This window comes from Chrysemys picta, chromosome 9, assembly GCF_011386835.1.
Source record: "Chrysemys picta bellii isolate R12L10 chromosome 9, ASM1138683v2, whole genome shotgun sequence".
Classification (NCBI taxonomy): domain Eukaryota; kingdom Metazoa; phylum Chordata; order Testudines; family Emydidae; genus Chrysemys; species Chrysemys picta.
Window position 1 is genome coordinate 33,192,994 of NC_088799.1, and position 13,607 is coordinate 33,206,600.

General features: G+C 46.1%; 1 protein-coding gene across 6 annotated transcripts in view; it reads right to left on the reverse strand.

Moving 5' to 3' along the window:
* Nucleotides 1-13,254, reverse strand: part of RASA2 (RAS p21 protein activator 2) — a 95,840-nt gene extending 82,586 nt beyond the window's left edge. For 4 of the 6 annotated variants that reach the window (XR_006175238.2, XR_010590643.1, XM_005282616.5 and 1 more), the window contains exon 1: nucleotides 12,899-13,254. Coding sequence is in view for 2 of the 6 variants with exons in the window: in XM_005282616.5 (XP_005282673.1) it covers nucleotides 12,899-12,962 (64 nt within the window). In the remaining 4 variants the exon portion in view is untranslated. The remainder of the gene's footprint in view (nucleotides 1-12,898) is intronic. The other 2 variants (XR_010590644.1, XR_010590642.1) reach the window with 2 other exon arrangements.
* Between the last annotated feature and the right edge of the window lie 353 nt (nucleotides 13,255-13,607).

A 13,607-nucleotide genomic window follows, 5' to 3' on the forward strand; every position in this document is an offset into this window, starting at 1 on the left:
CTGCACATTCTGTGTGGCTTGGAATCAGATAACTCCAGTACTTATTGTACCTTCACACCACTGTGTCTGTGTACTATTGCACCAAACACCATAGCAGGAAACGCATTCACAAAGACGTTCACAAACCACAGTAATGTTAAATATGCTAACACTGTGCAAAGCAGTGCGTATTAGTGAACAGGAAATAATATAGAGAGCTAGTATTTTGGGGCTCTTGTTTCCATGTGCTATGTTGTAGGGAGCAATGTTGTTGTTTGTGCACAGAGTTGCTATCTGACTGGAGGCACAGCCACTTGTTTGTTAACCCACATAGCTGTTGTTCTCCTCTTCTCTGACCAGCTGTCACATTTCAATTGCCACAGAACCTTTGGATTCTAACATTTCGCCTGATTCCTGTATGGCCCAGTGATGGCTGAACCTGGTCTTATTCTGAACAAAAAGAGCACTTAACCATGATTGTAGCTGTTTCCATCGCTTCATGCTGACTCAATAGACATTGCAGGTTTCAGAGTAACACAGAGAGAGAATCCCATAAGATTTGTGTTGGTGTGTGGGTGGCAAATGAAGGGTGTGTGATGTTGTGAGGGGCTATGTGTGTTTGGAGTTATTTTGTGTGCTGGTTGTGGTGGTTTTGAAGAACTATGGCAGTTGGGCCATATAATCCACCATCTGTGGAGTCTCCCTCTGGCAACCAATGAAATAGTTGCATGCAAATTAGCTAGAGAATAAGGGTGTTGATTGTATTATTTCTATGGTCTAGGACTCTTGGTATAGCATAAATGCATACCTTACTGTAGCTGTATACTTTGAGTGTAATCAGAAAGTCAAAATGGCTGAAAAATTAATAATTGGATGGTATCAGACGATGAAACCTAGTGATGATTCAGCCTGGTGATAGTCTGAACCAAAAAAGCTCTCAACCTACATACAGCTTTGTAGCGGTTTCCATTGCTTCAAACTGACGGCACATACAGTGGTGTTGTAGCTGTGTTGGTCTCAGGCTATTGGAGAGACAAGGTGGGCAAAGTAATATATTTTACTGGAGCAACTTCAGAAGAACTCTGTAAGCTCAAAAGTTTCTCTTGCCACAAGAAGTTGGTCCATAAAAGATATTACCTCACTCATCTTGTTTCACTAACTATACAGACATTTTAGGCTTTAGAGTGACAGTGTGATAATCCTGGAAATTTATAGATAATGGGGTGCTAGTAACGACTGTTATTTCTGATACTTTGTCACAATGCTAATACTACTAACTCTTGCAACCTGACACTAGTATGGGGATTTTGAATTATATTTAAATGTAAGAATTGTTGCTTGATCAGTGTTCCAAGCTTTCCCTTAATTTTATTTAATCGGTTTTAAATAAAAAGTACATTATGAAGTGGGACAGCTTTAGGTACTGTGTAGGAGCAAAACCTAATATTGCTTTTATCCAAAATGCAAGCCCATTATAGCATACATAATTAGTCTCGCTCTCATTTCTTTATGACACGGCAGGTGCCGGTGTTCTCAGTCCCTGGCAGGCACAGTTCAGGGAAATATAAATTTCTTTATGGCTCTTCCCCAGTAAAGCTGGGCGAACAACTTGTTACAAATACTATTGGTTCCAAGTGTGGACCCAATCATATATATTAGGGGGGAGGGATAGCTCAGTGGTTTGAGCATTAGCCTGCTAAACCCAGGGTTGTGAGTTCAATCCTTGAGGGGGCCACTTGGGGATCTGGGGCAAAATCAGTACTTGGTCCTGCTAGTGAAGGCAGGGGGCTGGACTCTATGACCTTTCAAGGTCCCTTCCAGTTCTAGGAGATGGGATATCTCCATAAATTATTATTATTATTATTATTAAAACACCAAGAAAGCAAGCTACCTTCACCAGCCACATAGGGTATGTCTACACTGCAATTAAACACCTGCAGCTAGCTCATGTAAGCTGACTTGGGCTGGGGGGCCATAAACCTGCAGGTCACGAACATCTACACCACAGTTTTACAGTCCTACAGCTCAAGCCGGAGTCATGGGCCAGCTGCAGGTGTTTAATTGCAGTGCAGACATACCCAGAGGCTGCTTTCAAACAAAACAAAAACATAGGACAGATGGTGGATTACATAGCCAAACTGCAATATCCATGAGACAGTACATGCTTTCATCTACTAGTTCCTTAACCTGTTAAATGTAGGTATTGCGGCAAAACAACCAACAAGTCTGTACTCGGCACCTAATGAGCCATCTTAGCCAAGCAGAATGATGGAATCCTTTTATCAAGTGACATGCATTTGCAATGGATCAAGCAGAGGAAGATAAGGAATTACTACTACTGAGTAAGACAGACCAGAATTATAAAATTACAATCAGTTTCACTCAGCAGAAAGTATCGTGGGTTGTGTTCATACATGCAATGCTCAATGCTTCCTCTAAACATGGCAGCTTGAAATAAAGAGATTTAAATGAATTAATATTTAAACATAACACCTTTCATTCCAAAGAATCCAAAAGCACTGAACTAGCCATACAGGAACAAACTACATCCACTACTGAAATGTAGTCTTGTCTGAGGTAATGCAGTGACCCAGGCCTCAGCCAGGCTATGGCTACTGTGAAGAGAGGCAGAGGGCTGGTGCAACCCATTAGGCGACTTAGGCGGTTGCCTAGGGCACTACAATTAGGGGGGCGGCGACCGCAGCAGTATTTCAGTGGCGGGACCTTGCACTGCCTCTGTGGGAGGCGGCATTTCGGGGCGGGACCTTCTGCCGCCTAGGATGGCAGAAAAGCTGCCGACGCTCATGGAGGCAGACATAAGCCAACACAACGGAGATAATCTTAAAATGCATATTACTGTTCCTGCTAAATTTCTGGTCCCCCTCTCCCTTTAATAATATAAACAGCATAGTAGTAATAATACTCGCTTAGGAAAACAAACTGTAAATCATCACAATAAAAGAAGTTTTTCAGCAACAAACTGACACCCCAAGAGGGAATCAACTCCTCCTCTTCAGGGCTGCAAAATCCAGCTTCACCCCAGCTGTCCCACCTTCACCTCAGCTGTCCCACCTTCACCTCTCTCTCCAGCTTACAATGCTCCTTTGTTTGGACACTGCAATAACAGCACTTCTTTCTAGCAGGTCCACCTGTGAATGATAGTTTCTGACCTGGGGCGCCTAAACTGTATTCCCTCTGTCAGCATCCTAATGGTCAACTTCACCAGTCAGAAGCTCTGTGCCCCAATTATAATCGGATTAATTTTTTCACACATCTGTCTGCAGATAATATGCGGTTTTCATTTTATGACTGCCATAAAGTATCCAACCACTCACCACACAAAGGGCCAGCTTCCTCTAGGACACAACTGACTTCCTCCACCAACTCTGCAATATTAACAGCCTCCCTCAGAACACTGTCCTCACCACCATGGATGTTACTTCCCTATACACCAACATCCCTCACAATGATGGCATAGCTTCCTGCCTCAGATATTTACAAGACACTGTACAACCCTCAGATATTCACCCCAACACACTGCCAAACTCATCCATTTCATCCTCACCCACAACAATCTTACATTCAACAAACATATTTTTTTCCAAACCATGGGAACAGCCATGGGAACTAGGGTAGCTACCCAATACACCAATCTCTTCATAGGCCACCTTGAAGAATTTCTGGACAAAATGTGTTACAAAACCAATTATATACTTGAGACACAGATGTTATTTTAATACTCCTCTGGACAGACTGCCTAAACTCAATCATAGATTTCCACCACAACAAGCACCACCCATCCATTAAACTTTCTCTGGAATTCTCCCATCCTAGCATCAACTTCCTGGACACCAAATCAGCTTCAACAATGGAACCCCACAGACAACCAAATACAAGAAACTCATGGCTGACTGCACCTACCTTTACAGATCCAATAACCACCCCAATTTACAGCCAGATACTCAGAGTATGTCTTCACCAGCAAAATTAAAGTGCTGCCACGGCAGCACTTTAACGTAGCTGTGCAGTCACAGCACCAGCGCTGGTCTCCCAGCACAGTAAAAAAAATCATCCCCATGAGGGGAATAGCTCCCAGTGCTGGTGCACTGTCTACACAGCCACTTTAAAGCACTGAGACTGGCAGCACTCAGGGAGGGTGTTTTTTCATAACCGAGTGAGACAGTTGCAGTGCTGTAAAGTATCAGTGTAGACAAGGCCTTAGATATCACAGAATATGCTCTGAGGACAAAGTCCAAGATATACACCTTAACACACTTAAAACTGCATTGACCAAACAAGGACACTCCACTACACCAGTAGATCAGGTCACAGAACAGGCCACGCAAATACCCCAAAAGAACTTGCTTCAATACAGAAATAAAACCCTGAACACGCACCCCTAGATGTCGCTTACACCTCACATTGGAACCCATACTGGGCATCAAACAACTACAACCCATACTTGATGGGGACCTATTCCTGAAGCCCCTCTTCCAGCCTTAAAAAAAAAAAAAAAAAAAAAAAAAAAAGAACCCAACCTTTCCAAGTTCATCATCAGAAGCAAGCTTCCCACAGACCAGGACACACCAACTCAAAGGGGCACCAGACCCTGCCTGAACAAATATAAAACCTGCAAACATATTTCCACTGCTACAATGATCAACACCCCCCCCCCCCCCCCCCATCTTTCAAAATCCATGAGGCCTACATATGCCTATCACAACATGTGGTATACCTCATCCAGTGCACTAAATCCAGAAATAATTATGTGGGGGAAACCAAACAATCACTACACTCTTATATAAGCTCAAGCAGGAAAATGATAAAAGACAAAAACACTTTATCACCTGTGGGTGAACACTTTTCACAAAGCAATCACTCTGTATCTGACCTACCAGTTATCCTCAAAGGAACCCTGCACAACACTTTCAAAAGTTGAGCCCAAGAGCTTAAATTCATTACCCTGCTAAACACCAAAAACCCTGGACTGAACAGGGACACTGGATTTATAGCTTATTACTAAGGCTACAATTTAATCACAGGTATTTTTAGTAAAAGTCATTGACAGGTCACGGGAAAGAAACAAAATCACGGTCCATTACTTATGCCATAAATACTCAATTGAATCTTAGGGGGGAGGCGTTGTGGGTGGAGTGGGGAGGGGAGGCAGAACCACAGCTGCAGGGCAAGCCTGGGGGCTGCTCCAGCCCCTGCCAGGGGGGAGGAGGCCTGGGGGAGCCAGCTGCGGCTCCGGCCTGAGCCCAGAAGTCTACACAGCAACGAAACAGCCCTGCACCCAACCCCCGTGAAGCGGAGTTGGCTGACGCAGGCCAGCCGCAGGTGTCTTGCTGCTGTGTAGTCACATCCTCTCTCACCAACAGAAGTTGGCCCGAAAGAAGATATCACCTCACCCATCTTGCCTCTCTAATAAAGTGTACAATGTTCTTTAACAACTGGGACTCAAACCCAGCTCCCTGACTCAACATTTCTGTTGTGTACCATAAAGCCTTGCAAAATGGATTCAGAAGGCCTGGGCTATACTCTGAGCAGACAAATCCTTCACAGGAACCTCCATCACAAATTTCAGTCATGATAAGCACATATGTAACTCCATCCCATCCAATTTTAAATTATCTAATGCTACCAATTCCAATAGACCATTGCTATCAATAGGATGCAACCAAGCTCTATCAAAACTGCCAATTTTATTTTTCAGGTTGCAAGTTTCACAGTTCTGACACCACTGGATGATGTCTTCCTTCATCCTAATCCAAAAGAAACTCTTAATTGTCTATTGCAGGGGTGGGCAAACTTTTTGGTCCGAAGGCCACATCTGGGTGGGGAAATTGTATACAGGGCTGGGGCAGGGGGTTGGGGTGAGGGAGGGGGTGTGGTGTGCGGGAAGGGGCTAAGGGCAAGGGATTGGGGTGCAGGAGGGGTGCAGACTGCGAAGGGGGCTCAATTCAGAGGTTGGGGTGCAGGAGGGGTGCGGCAGGGGGCTCAGGGCAGGGGGTGTGTGTGCAAGAGGGATGCGGCAGGGGGCTCAGGGCAGGGGGTTGGGGGGCAGGGCGCAGGAGGGGTTCGGTCTCCAGGGTAGCAGCGGCACGCACTGGGGCCAGGGCAGGCTCCCTGCATGCCTGCCCTGTCCCCGGCCCCGCACCACTCCAGGAAGCGCCACGGTCCCTAGCGGTGTGGGGGCGGAGGACTCCGCGTGCACTGCCCTTGTTGCGCCTCCAGGTACCTCTTCCAAAGCTCCCATTGGCCGTGGTTCCCCATTCCTGGCCAATGGGAGGTGCGAGGGGTGGTGCCTGGAGGCAAGGGCAACACACAGAGCCCTGTGTCCCCCCCACCTGGGGGCCACAAGGAAGTGGTGTCAGAGTGGCGTGGGGCCCACAGTGCCACGGTGGACAATCCTGCAGCCGGATCCCAAGCCCTGAGGGGCTGGATCTGGCCCACGGGCCATAGTTTGCCCACCCCAGGTCTATTGGAATTGGTAGCATTGGGTATCTGATGGGCAAAGGTTGGGAAGATATCTTGGGCTCCAAGGAACAGGTTGGGGAGGTAGGACACCTGCAGACAAGAGATCCAGGATGGTGGGATACATCTATACACCTGGACAAAGGACACAGACTTGGGAATGGCTTCAGCACCTGCAGAGCAGATAGAAAGATCAGTACAATTGATTAAGAAACATGAAAAAGCGCTCTCACAACATCATCCGGATTTTTGGTGTGCCACCCAGATACAGTACACCATACCACTGGGATACATCCTCAAACAAGGAAACAATTTCGACCAATTGCTCCAAGATGTCTTCCTACTCTATGTGCATCAGATGCCCAACCATCCGATTTCTGCATAGTGTCATAGGTCTGACTCCATAATTCAGAATCTTAACAGGTACTAATTATTTTTTCACTGTGAAAAGACTTCCACCATGGAATCTCCTTTACCCAAACAAGGCTTCTGTAAAGCAATACAATCTGACCTTGTAGACCAACTTTTGTTTTACAAATTAGAATGGTTTCTGTATTTGGGTGCTGCTTGATGGGATGCAGATATTCTATTCTCACTTTCCCCATACTAACTGGCAAAATTTTGATAACTTGGTATAGGTCTAATATTCTTCAAGACTTTGTATTAAAGGATCAGGGTTAGCAGCTTCCCTCATCAAAACAGTGGTCCCCAACACGGTGCCCACAGGTTCCATGGCGCCTGCCGGGGCATTTATGTGCGCCTGCCTAGTGCCCAGCAGGGGAGAGAAGCTGCAGCCCCGCACCTGACAGGGACAGAGAACTCCGGGGCTGCAGGTGCTGGTGTTCTCAGTCCCTGGCAGGCACAGGGTCGCAGCTTAAGCTGGAGAGAAGCCGCGGCCCCGCGCCTGCCGGGGACCGAGAACTCCGGGGCTGTGGGCATCTGTGTTCTCTGTCCTCGCGGTTCTCTCTGGATTCATATATTATGCAATATTAAATATGATGTTTTTCATATTATTTAATGTACAAATACAAAATAAGCCTTGATAAACTGTTGGCGCCTTCCACACTTTTCTGGAAACATTAATGTGCTACTGGCCACAAAAAGGTTGAGGACCACTGCTTTAATACTTGCAACACTCTCGTAACAATGTTGCAGTCGATTCATACCAATGATTACTGGGAGTAAACAGTCACTGTTGACATTGCTACCAAAAAAAAACACACTCACAAAACTTGATCTGGTATTTACTAGTTCCAATTTGAATTTCAGCTTCTATATAGCCGACACGTGGGATAGCCAAACCATTTCCTGCTACCAATTTCACCTTGTTCCTGCTACTCAACAACCAATTGAGAGTCCAATGTTTCCTAAAACATTAACTGTGTAAGGTGGTAACTTGAGACCGAGCATCCAGCAAGGCCCATATTTCTATCCCATTATTCTTAACCAACACAGTCGGACAGCTCCCCATAGCAGAAGCCTGCCCTTTGTGTCATTCAGGTCTATTCTCTGTCTCCCTGAGATCTGACCCCTCCCCTGCCAAGGCATTGTGTTTCAAGACATGGCATTAGAATTTTGAGACATGCACGTCCTTTCTATATGTCTCACCTCACTGCATCTTCCGCAAATAGGGCTGCCAACATGATCAAACTTATCTGTTGTCCTATATCCATTCTGACTCCCCATGTCCTGCATCTGTATTGTCTAGGTGCTAGGAACTCCTATTTCAAATCCAGTGTCATATGCTGAATTTCTCTCCTTAAGTGGAGTGCTTTCTTCAAATCCTCTAGATCCCTTTTAAAAATTCTCTGAAAAAGTGTCTTCCATTCCAGAATTACCATCCTCTGATTTCTGGCTAGCCTGCACCACACAGCGCCCACCATCTCCAGGCCACAAGGCAATGACAAATTTGTATCCATGCTGCGGACACACTTCAACTGTCCCGTGTTGGTTCTCGACATCCTATAAATTTTATAAAGTCTAGAAAGAAATTTCTGGATTCTGTCTTAGTTATAGTTCCCTCCATCAAGTATCGTTATATTAGTCCCTCAACAAATTTGCTCTTCAGCATTTTATCAGTATCTTGGACTTCATGTAGTTCTAACTTTTCTATTGCTTGCAAAGCCTCTTGTAATTCCAACGTGTATTCGCTTACACTTTCTGCTGGACTCTGGATTGTGCAGAACAACCTCTGCTTCAGTTCTGACAAGGTATGAATGTCAAACATACAGCTTAGCCTTCCAAATACCTGTTCTACAGTCCCTTTTACATTTTCCGGCCATGTTCGCACTTCCCTTTTAGCTGCATCCTCTAATTGCCCCAACAGAATCTCTATTTTCTGTCTTTCTGGCAGCTTATGCAATCTGAACATCAGCTGAAGCAGCCTTAAATTCCCCAACAGTCTTCTCTAGAAAAATCTAGGCAACAAAGATGTGGCATGGTTAGGGGTGCCGGTATGAGTTGCCCTCCTGTCGACCTTTCCCCTGCATTACCGTGACTCCTGTTGTTCTAAGATGGTTATCTCCTGCTTTGAACTCTTCCTATCCTGTTCACGATGCCAACTGCAGTGACCCAGGCCTCAGCTAGGCTATGCCAACTGTGAAGAGAGGCAGATGCAAGCCAACACAATAAATAACCTTAAATTTCAAACTTTATATAGGAAAAACCCAGAAATGTGGAAGGAACAACAATGTATACAAAAGATTAATATAATAAACATCCAGTACTCACTTAGGAAAAAAACTGTAAGTTACCATCACAATACAAAGTTTTTCCAACTCTTCCTCTCCCTGGTTGCAAAGTCCAGCTTCACCTCAGTTATCCCACCTTCACCTCTTTCTAGCTTACAATGCTCCTTCCACGCTGCAATGTCCGCACCTCTTTCCATCAGGTTCACCTGCAAACAACAGCTCTTCTCGCAAAGGGCTACACCTGTTGACCCATCATCCCAAACTGTATTCCCTGTATTGTGTGAATCCTGCAGAAGTCATAATACTGAGTTTATTTGCCATGTAAATGATTGCCATTAAATTCAGTTATAACATCACTGTGGGGTGAATTAAGAACATATGGTATGAGAGGAAACAAACTCATTTCAACACCAATTTTAAGGAATTTCACATATTACTTTCTAATCATCAAATATATGTGAGAGGTAATTGGATTTAGAGTGTTAAGGAAGAAATATCCGCAAGTCTTCCATGGCGTAAAGCCCTTCTAACTATGGTGTTATTAGTTGCAAGTAAAATCTGGGGGGTAATCATCAAGAATAAATATATTGGTTACAACAAAATAAAAGCCACTCTCTGTTTTCCATCCCACAAAGACTCAAAAGTGATCCTGTGAGGCTCAAGAGAATTAAACATTTAACTGCTTTTCCATTTCACATCCTTACCAGGACTGGTGGTACCAAAGTATCACAAGAAAAGCTATTTTTACTTTACTTCTGAATCAATTTACATACACCTGAAATCTCAAGAGAGAAAAATACTAAAACCTAACCAAACCTTAAGATTTTGACTCTTGAGCATGCAAAACTAGGCAACAGCCTTTCAGTGATACTATCTCCTCCCTTTTCTCCCCGACTCCAGTCACACAGGACACTGTCTTATCCTCATGACCTGGTCTTCCATTGACAAAGGTCAAATTCAGACATCAAGTTTGGGAATGCACTTGGGTTCTTTCAAAGTATGCGCTTTACTCAATTTAATTTAATAGGAAATTCAACCATAATTATATATATATTTTTTAAATTAAGGTTTCTTGACTTTAATATTTGACAATAAATGATCTCTCAAATATTTATTGAAAAAAATCAGTTAAATTGTCAAGATATGTATTACAACTAATTTGCAGAATGAAATACAGAAATCAAAAGTTAAGAGAAGAGTCTACCCCATATGGTGCTTACAAACCATGGAGATGTATATTTCATATAATAGAATCATAGGACCGGAAGAGACCTCGAGAGGTCATCTAGTCCAGTTCCCTGCACTCATGGCAGGACTAAATATTATCTAAACCATCCCTGACAGGTGTTTGTCTAACCTGCTTTTAAAACCACCAGTGATGGAGATTCCACAGCCTCCCTAGGCAATTTATTCCAGTGCTTAACCATCCTGACAGTTAGGAAGTTTTTCCTAATGTCCAACCTAAACCTCCCTTGCTGCAATTTAAGCCCATTACTTCTTGTCCTATCCTTAAGAAGTACAACCTTTTATGTACTTGAAAACTGTTATGTCCCCTCTCAGTCTTCTTTTTTCCAGACTAAACAAACCCAATTTTCTCAATCTTCCTTCATAGGTCATGTTTTCTAGACCTTTAATCATTTTTTTGCTCTTCTCTGGACTCTCTCCGATTTGCCCACATCTTTCCTGAAAGGTGTGTCCAGTTCTGGGCGCCAATACTCCAGTTGAGGCCTAATCAGTGCGGAGTAGAGCAGAAGAATTACTACTTGTGAGAATATAAAACTCACAAACAGATAAAATAAATCAAGAACCCTCTGTGTAATAACAGTTCTAGCCCTCTACATTCATCTTTTAAGTAAATACAAATACATTTTGTACAGCAATGTGAATTTTAATACAGTATAACATTTTCCCGGGGGGGAAAAAATATTAAATGATTTTGCAGAATTGGATGTTACATTGTAGAATTCTTCTCTAAATTTTTGTTGTTTGTATTTTACCATTTGAGTTAACACTGATAAATCCAAACATATTTATAATAGATCCATAATTCTACTCCATTGCCAAATTTAATAATACTGCATTTCATTCTCATTAATTACTGTATGAAAGAGATTGATTAAATGCGTGAGAAAGGAAATAAATGGGTTACATTTGAGTTGTATGAATGCATTTTGATAACCCCTCAGGAAGCCACCACACATCCTGTTTCTTCTCTTAGCTGCTTTGAAGTCCTTGTCGGTCGCATCACACATTATCTGTCTCCCTCTTCACCCTCCCTCCTGCCCCCATGTCTTAGGACATTCATCATTTGGTTTTCCAGGTTACTGAATTTACGCAGCTTTAGCTATGACAGCCCTTCCTCATCCACCAACAAAAATCTGACTCTTTTTCTCTCTCTCCCCCCTCCCACCCCACATTAACACAAGTTACTGTTTCCAGAGTAGCCTTGTACCAACTTCCTGCTACATCAATAATTTCGCAAGATTTGCTTGACAAATAGACTCTTATGCCTAGGGTTTTGTGGAGCTGAGTTTTTGTTTGTTGGCATAAAAAAAAAAATGCTTCACTGAAACGTGCACTCATTGCAGCATCTCAACTCCAACTGCTCAACAGCACCCTCAACTACATGTCAATTTCCTCTGCATGTGTCATTTCTGCTCCCAATAACTAATTCTCTGCCCTCAAACAGAAATCCATTCCTCCCAAGAACAACTTCTACAGTGCCAATTGACTCTGCATGTGTCAGTCGTGCTCCTCATCACCAAGTCCCTCTGTCTCAACTGCATACAGGCCCTTACCTCAATAACTCATTCACTCTCTCCTACTGCCAGCTTCCTCTGCACATATCCACCCAGCTCGCAGCCTCAGTAACTCCTTTGCCAGAGATGCATCCAGACAGCAGCCCGTCGGAACACTTAATCCACCACCTCCAGACAGAAATGCTGATCTCCAACTCATGTTTGCCCTACCCTCCAAACACACCCAGAGCCCTCTACCCATACCCAGAGTGAACCCCAGTACCACCCCCATCCATACCCACCCTACCCCCACATTCCCAATCCCTCCACTCATATCCCACTACAACCCCCATGTATGCCCACCCTGCCCCACACAACCCTATGTCCTCTACCTATACCTCAGTGCCACCCTACCCATGCCCCCCACAAACACGAGAGCCCATAACCCATAGCTCCCACATACACCCAGACCACCACAACCACACAGGGCTGCCCATGCTCATGCCCACCTTTCACACCCCAGAGGCCTCCACACCTCCCACACACACCCATGCCACCCCAACCCCACAGAGCTGCCTGTGCCCATGCCCACCCCAGAGAGGCCTCCACACCTCCCACACACACCCGTGCCACCCCATGCCCACACCCACAGAGCTGCCCATTCCCTACCGTACCTCGTTAGCGCCTCCATTAAGATACCAGTTGCCTGTAGCCTTCACACCTCTTGCCCTCCAGAGCAGAGCAAAAGCCACCCACCCCGAGACGCCTCCTCTCCCCCTTCGCCGCCGCCCCACACGCCGGGGCAGGAGCCGGCCCCAAGAGGCAGGAAGAGGGCGCGGACAAAAGGGAAACCTGGAAGAAAGGACAGCGCCCGCACAGGGAGGACCGAAGGAGAGAGGTCCAGGGCAACAGCGGTGACTCAGTGCGGCAGCCCAGGGCAGAAAGGCCCCCGTAGTGTCCGTGCCCGGCCGGCCCCTCCCCAGGCCCCGCTCCCCTCCCCGCTCTCTCACTCACAGATCTTCCCCCGCAGGTTCTGGAGCACTCGGACCCCTTCGCCGTCACCATCCTCGGCCGCCATAGTGCCGCCGCCGCCACCTGCGCTGCGCGCTAACAAGGAGGAGAGGAGGCGGCTGCCCCTTCCCTCTACGGTCCCGTCCCTTGTGCGGCAGGGAGCGGAGGCCCGGCAGGCGGCACCTCGCCGCGCCGCTCCGCCCACTCCGCTTCTCCCATTGGACAGCAGAGCGGCAGACGCAGACGCATTTCCTTCTGTCGCGCGGGCGATTCAGCACTGCTGCTGCCGCTGCCCTTTTGATGCCGAGCTTCGAGCCGGGTGGGGCAGTTCCTGTCTCTTCGCCACGCTGGGCCTCCCCGTGCAGTGACGCCCGCGGCCCGTGACAGCCCCGCCCTCAGGAGAGCTGGGCGGGGCTTCTCTCCATGCCCAAAGCCAGCGCGCGCGGGCTAGCGGGGCCGCCAGCCGGCCGGTCAGAGCGCAGTGCCGGGGGCTGGGGGCTGAGGGTGGGCGCTGGACGGGCTTGTACCGAGAAGGCGAGTGGGAGGCCTGTGGGCAGGACGGGGGGCTTCTAGTGAAAACCGTGGGGGAAGTTTATGGTTTTCACTCCGAAATAAAAGTCTGTAGTGGGTTGGGCTGGGTTTTGCCTTGAGTTGGCCCCGAGGTTGCACGTTGAATGGGCGCCTTGTAAACAAATTGGATAAAATAATCCCA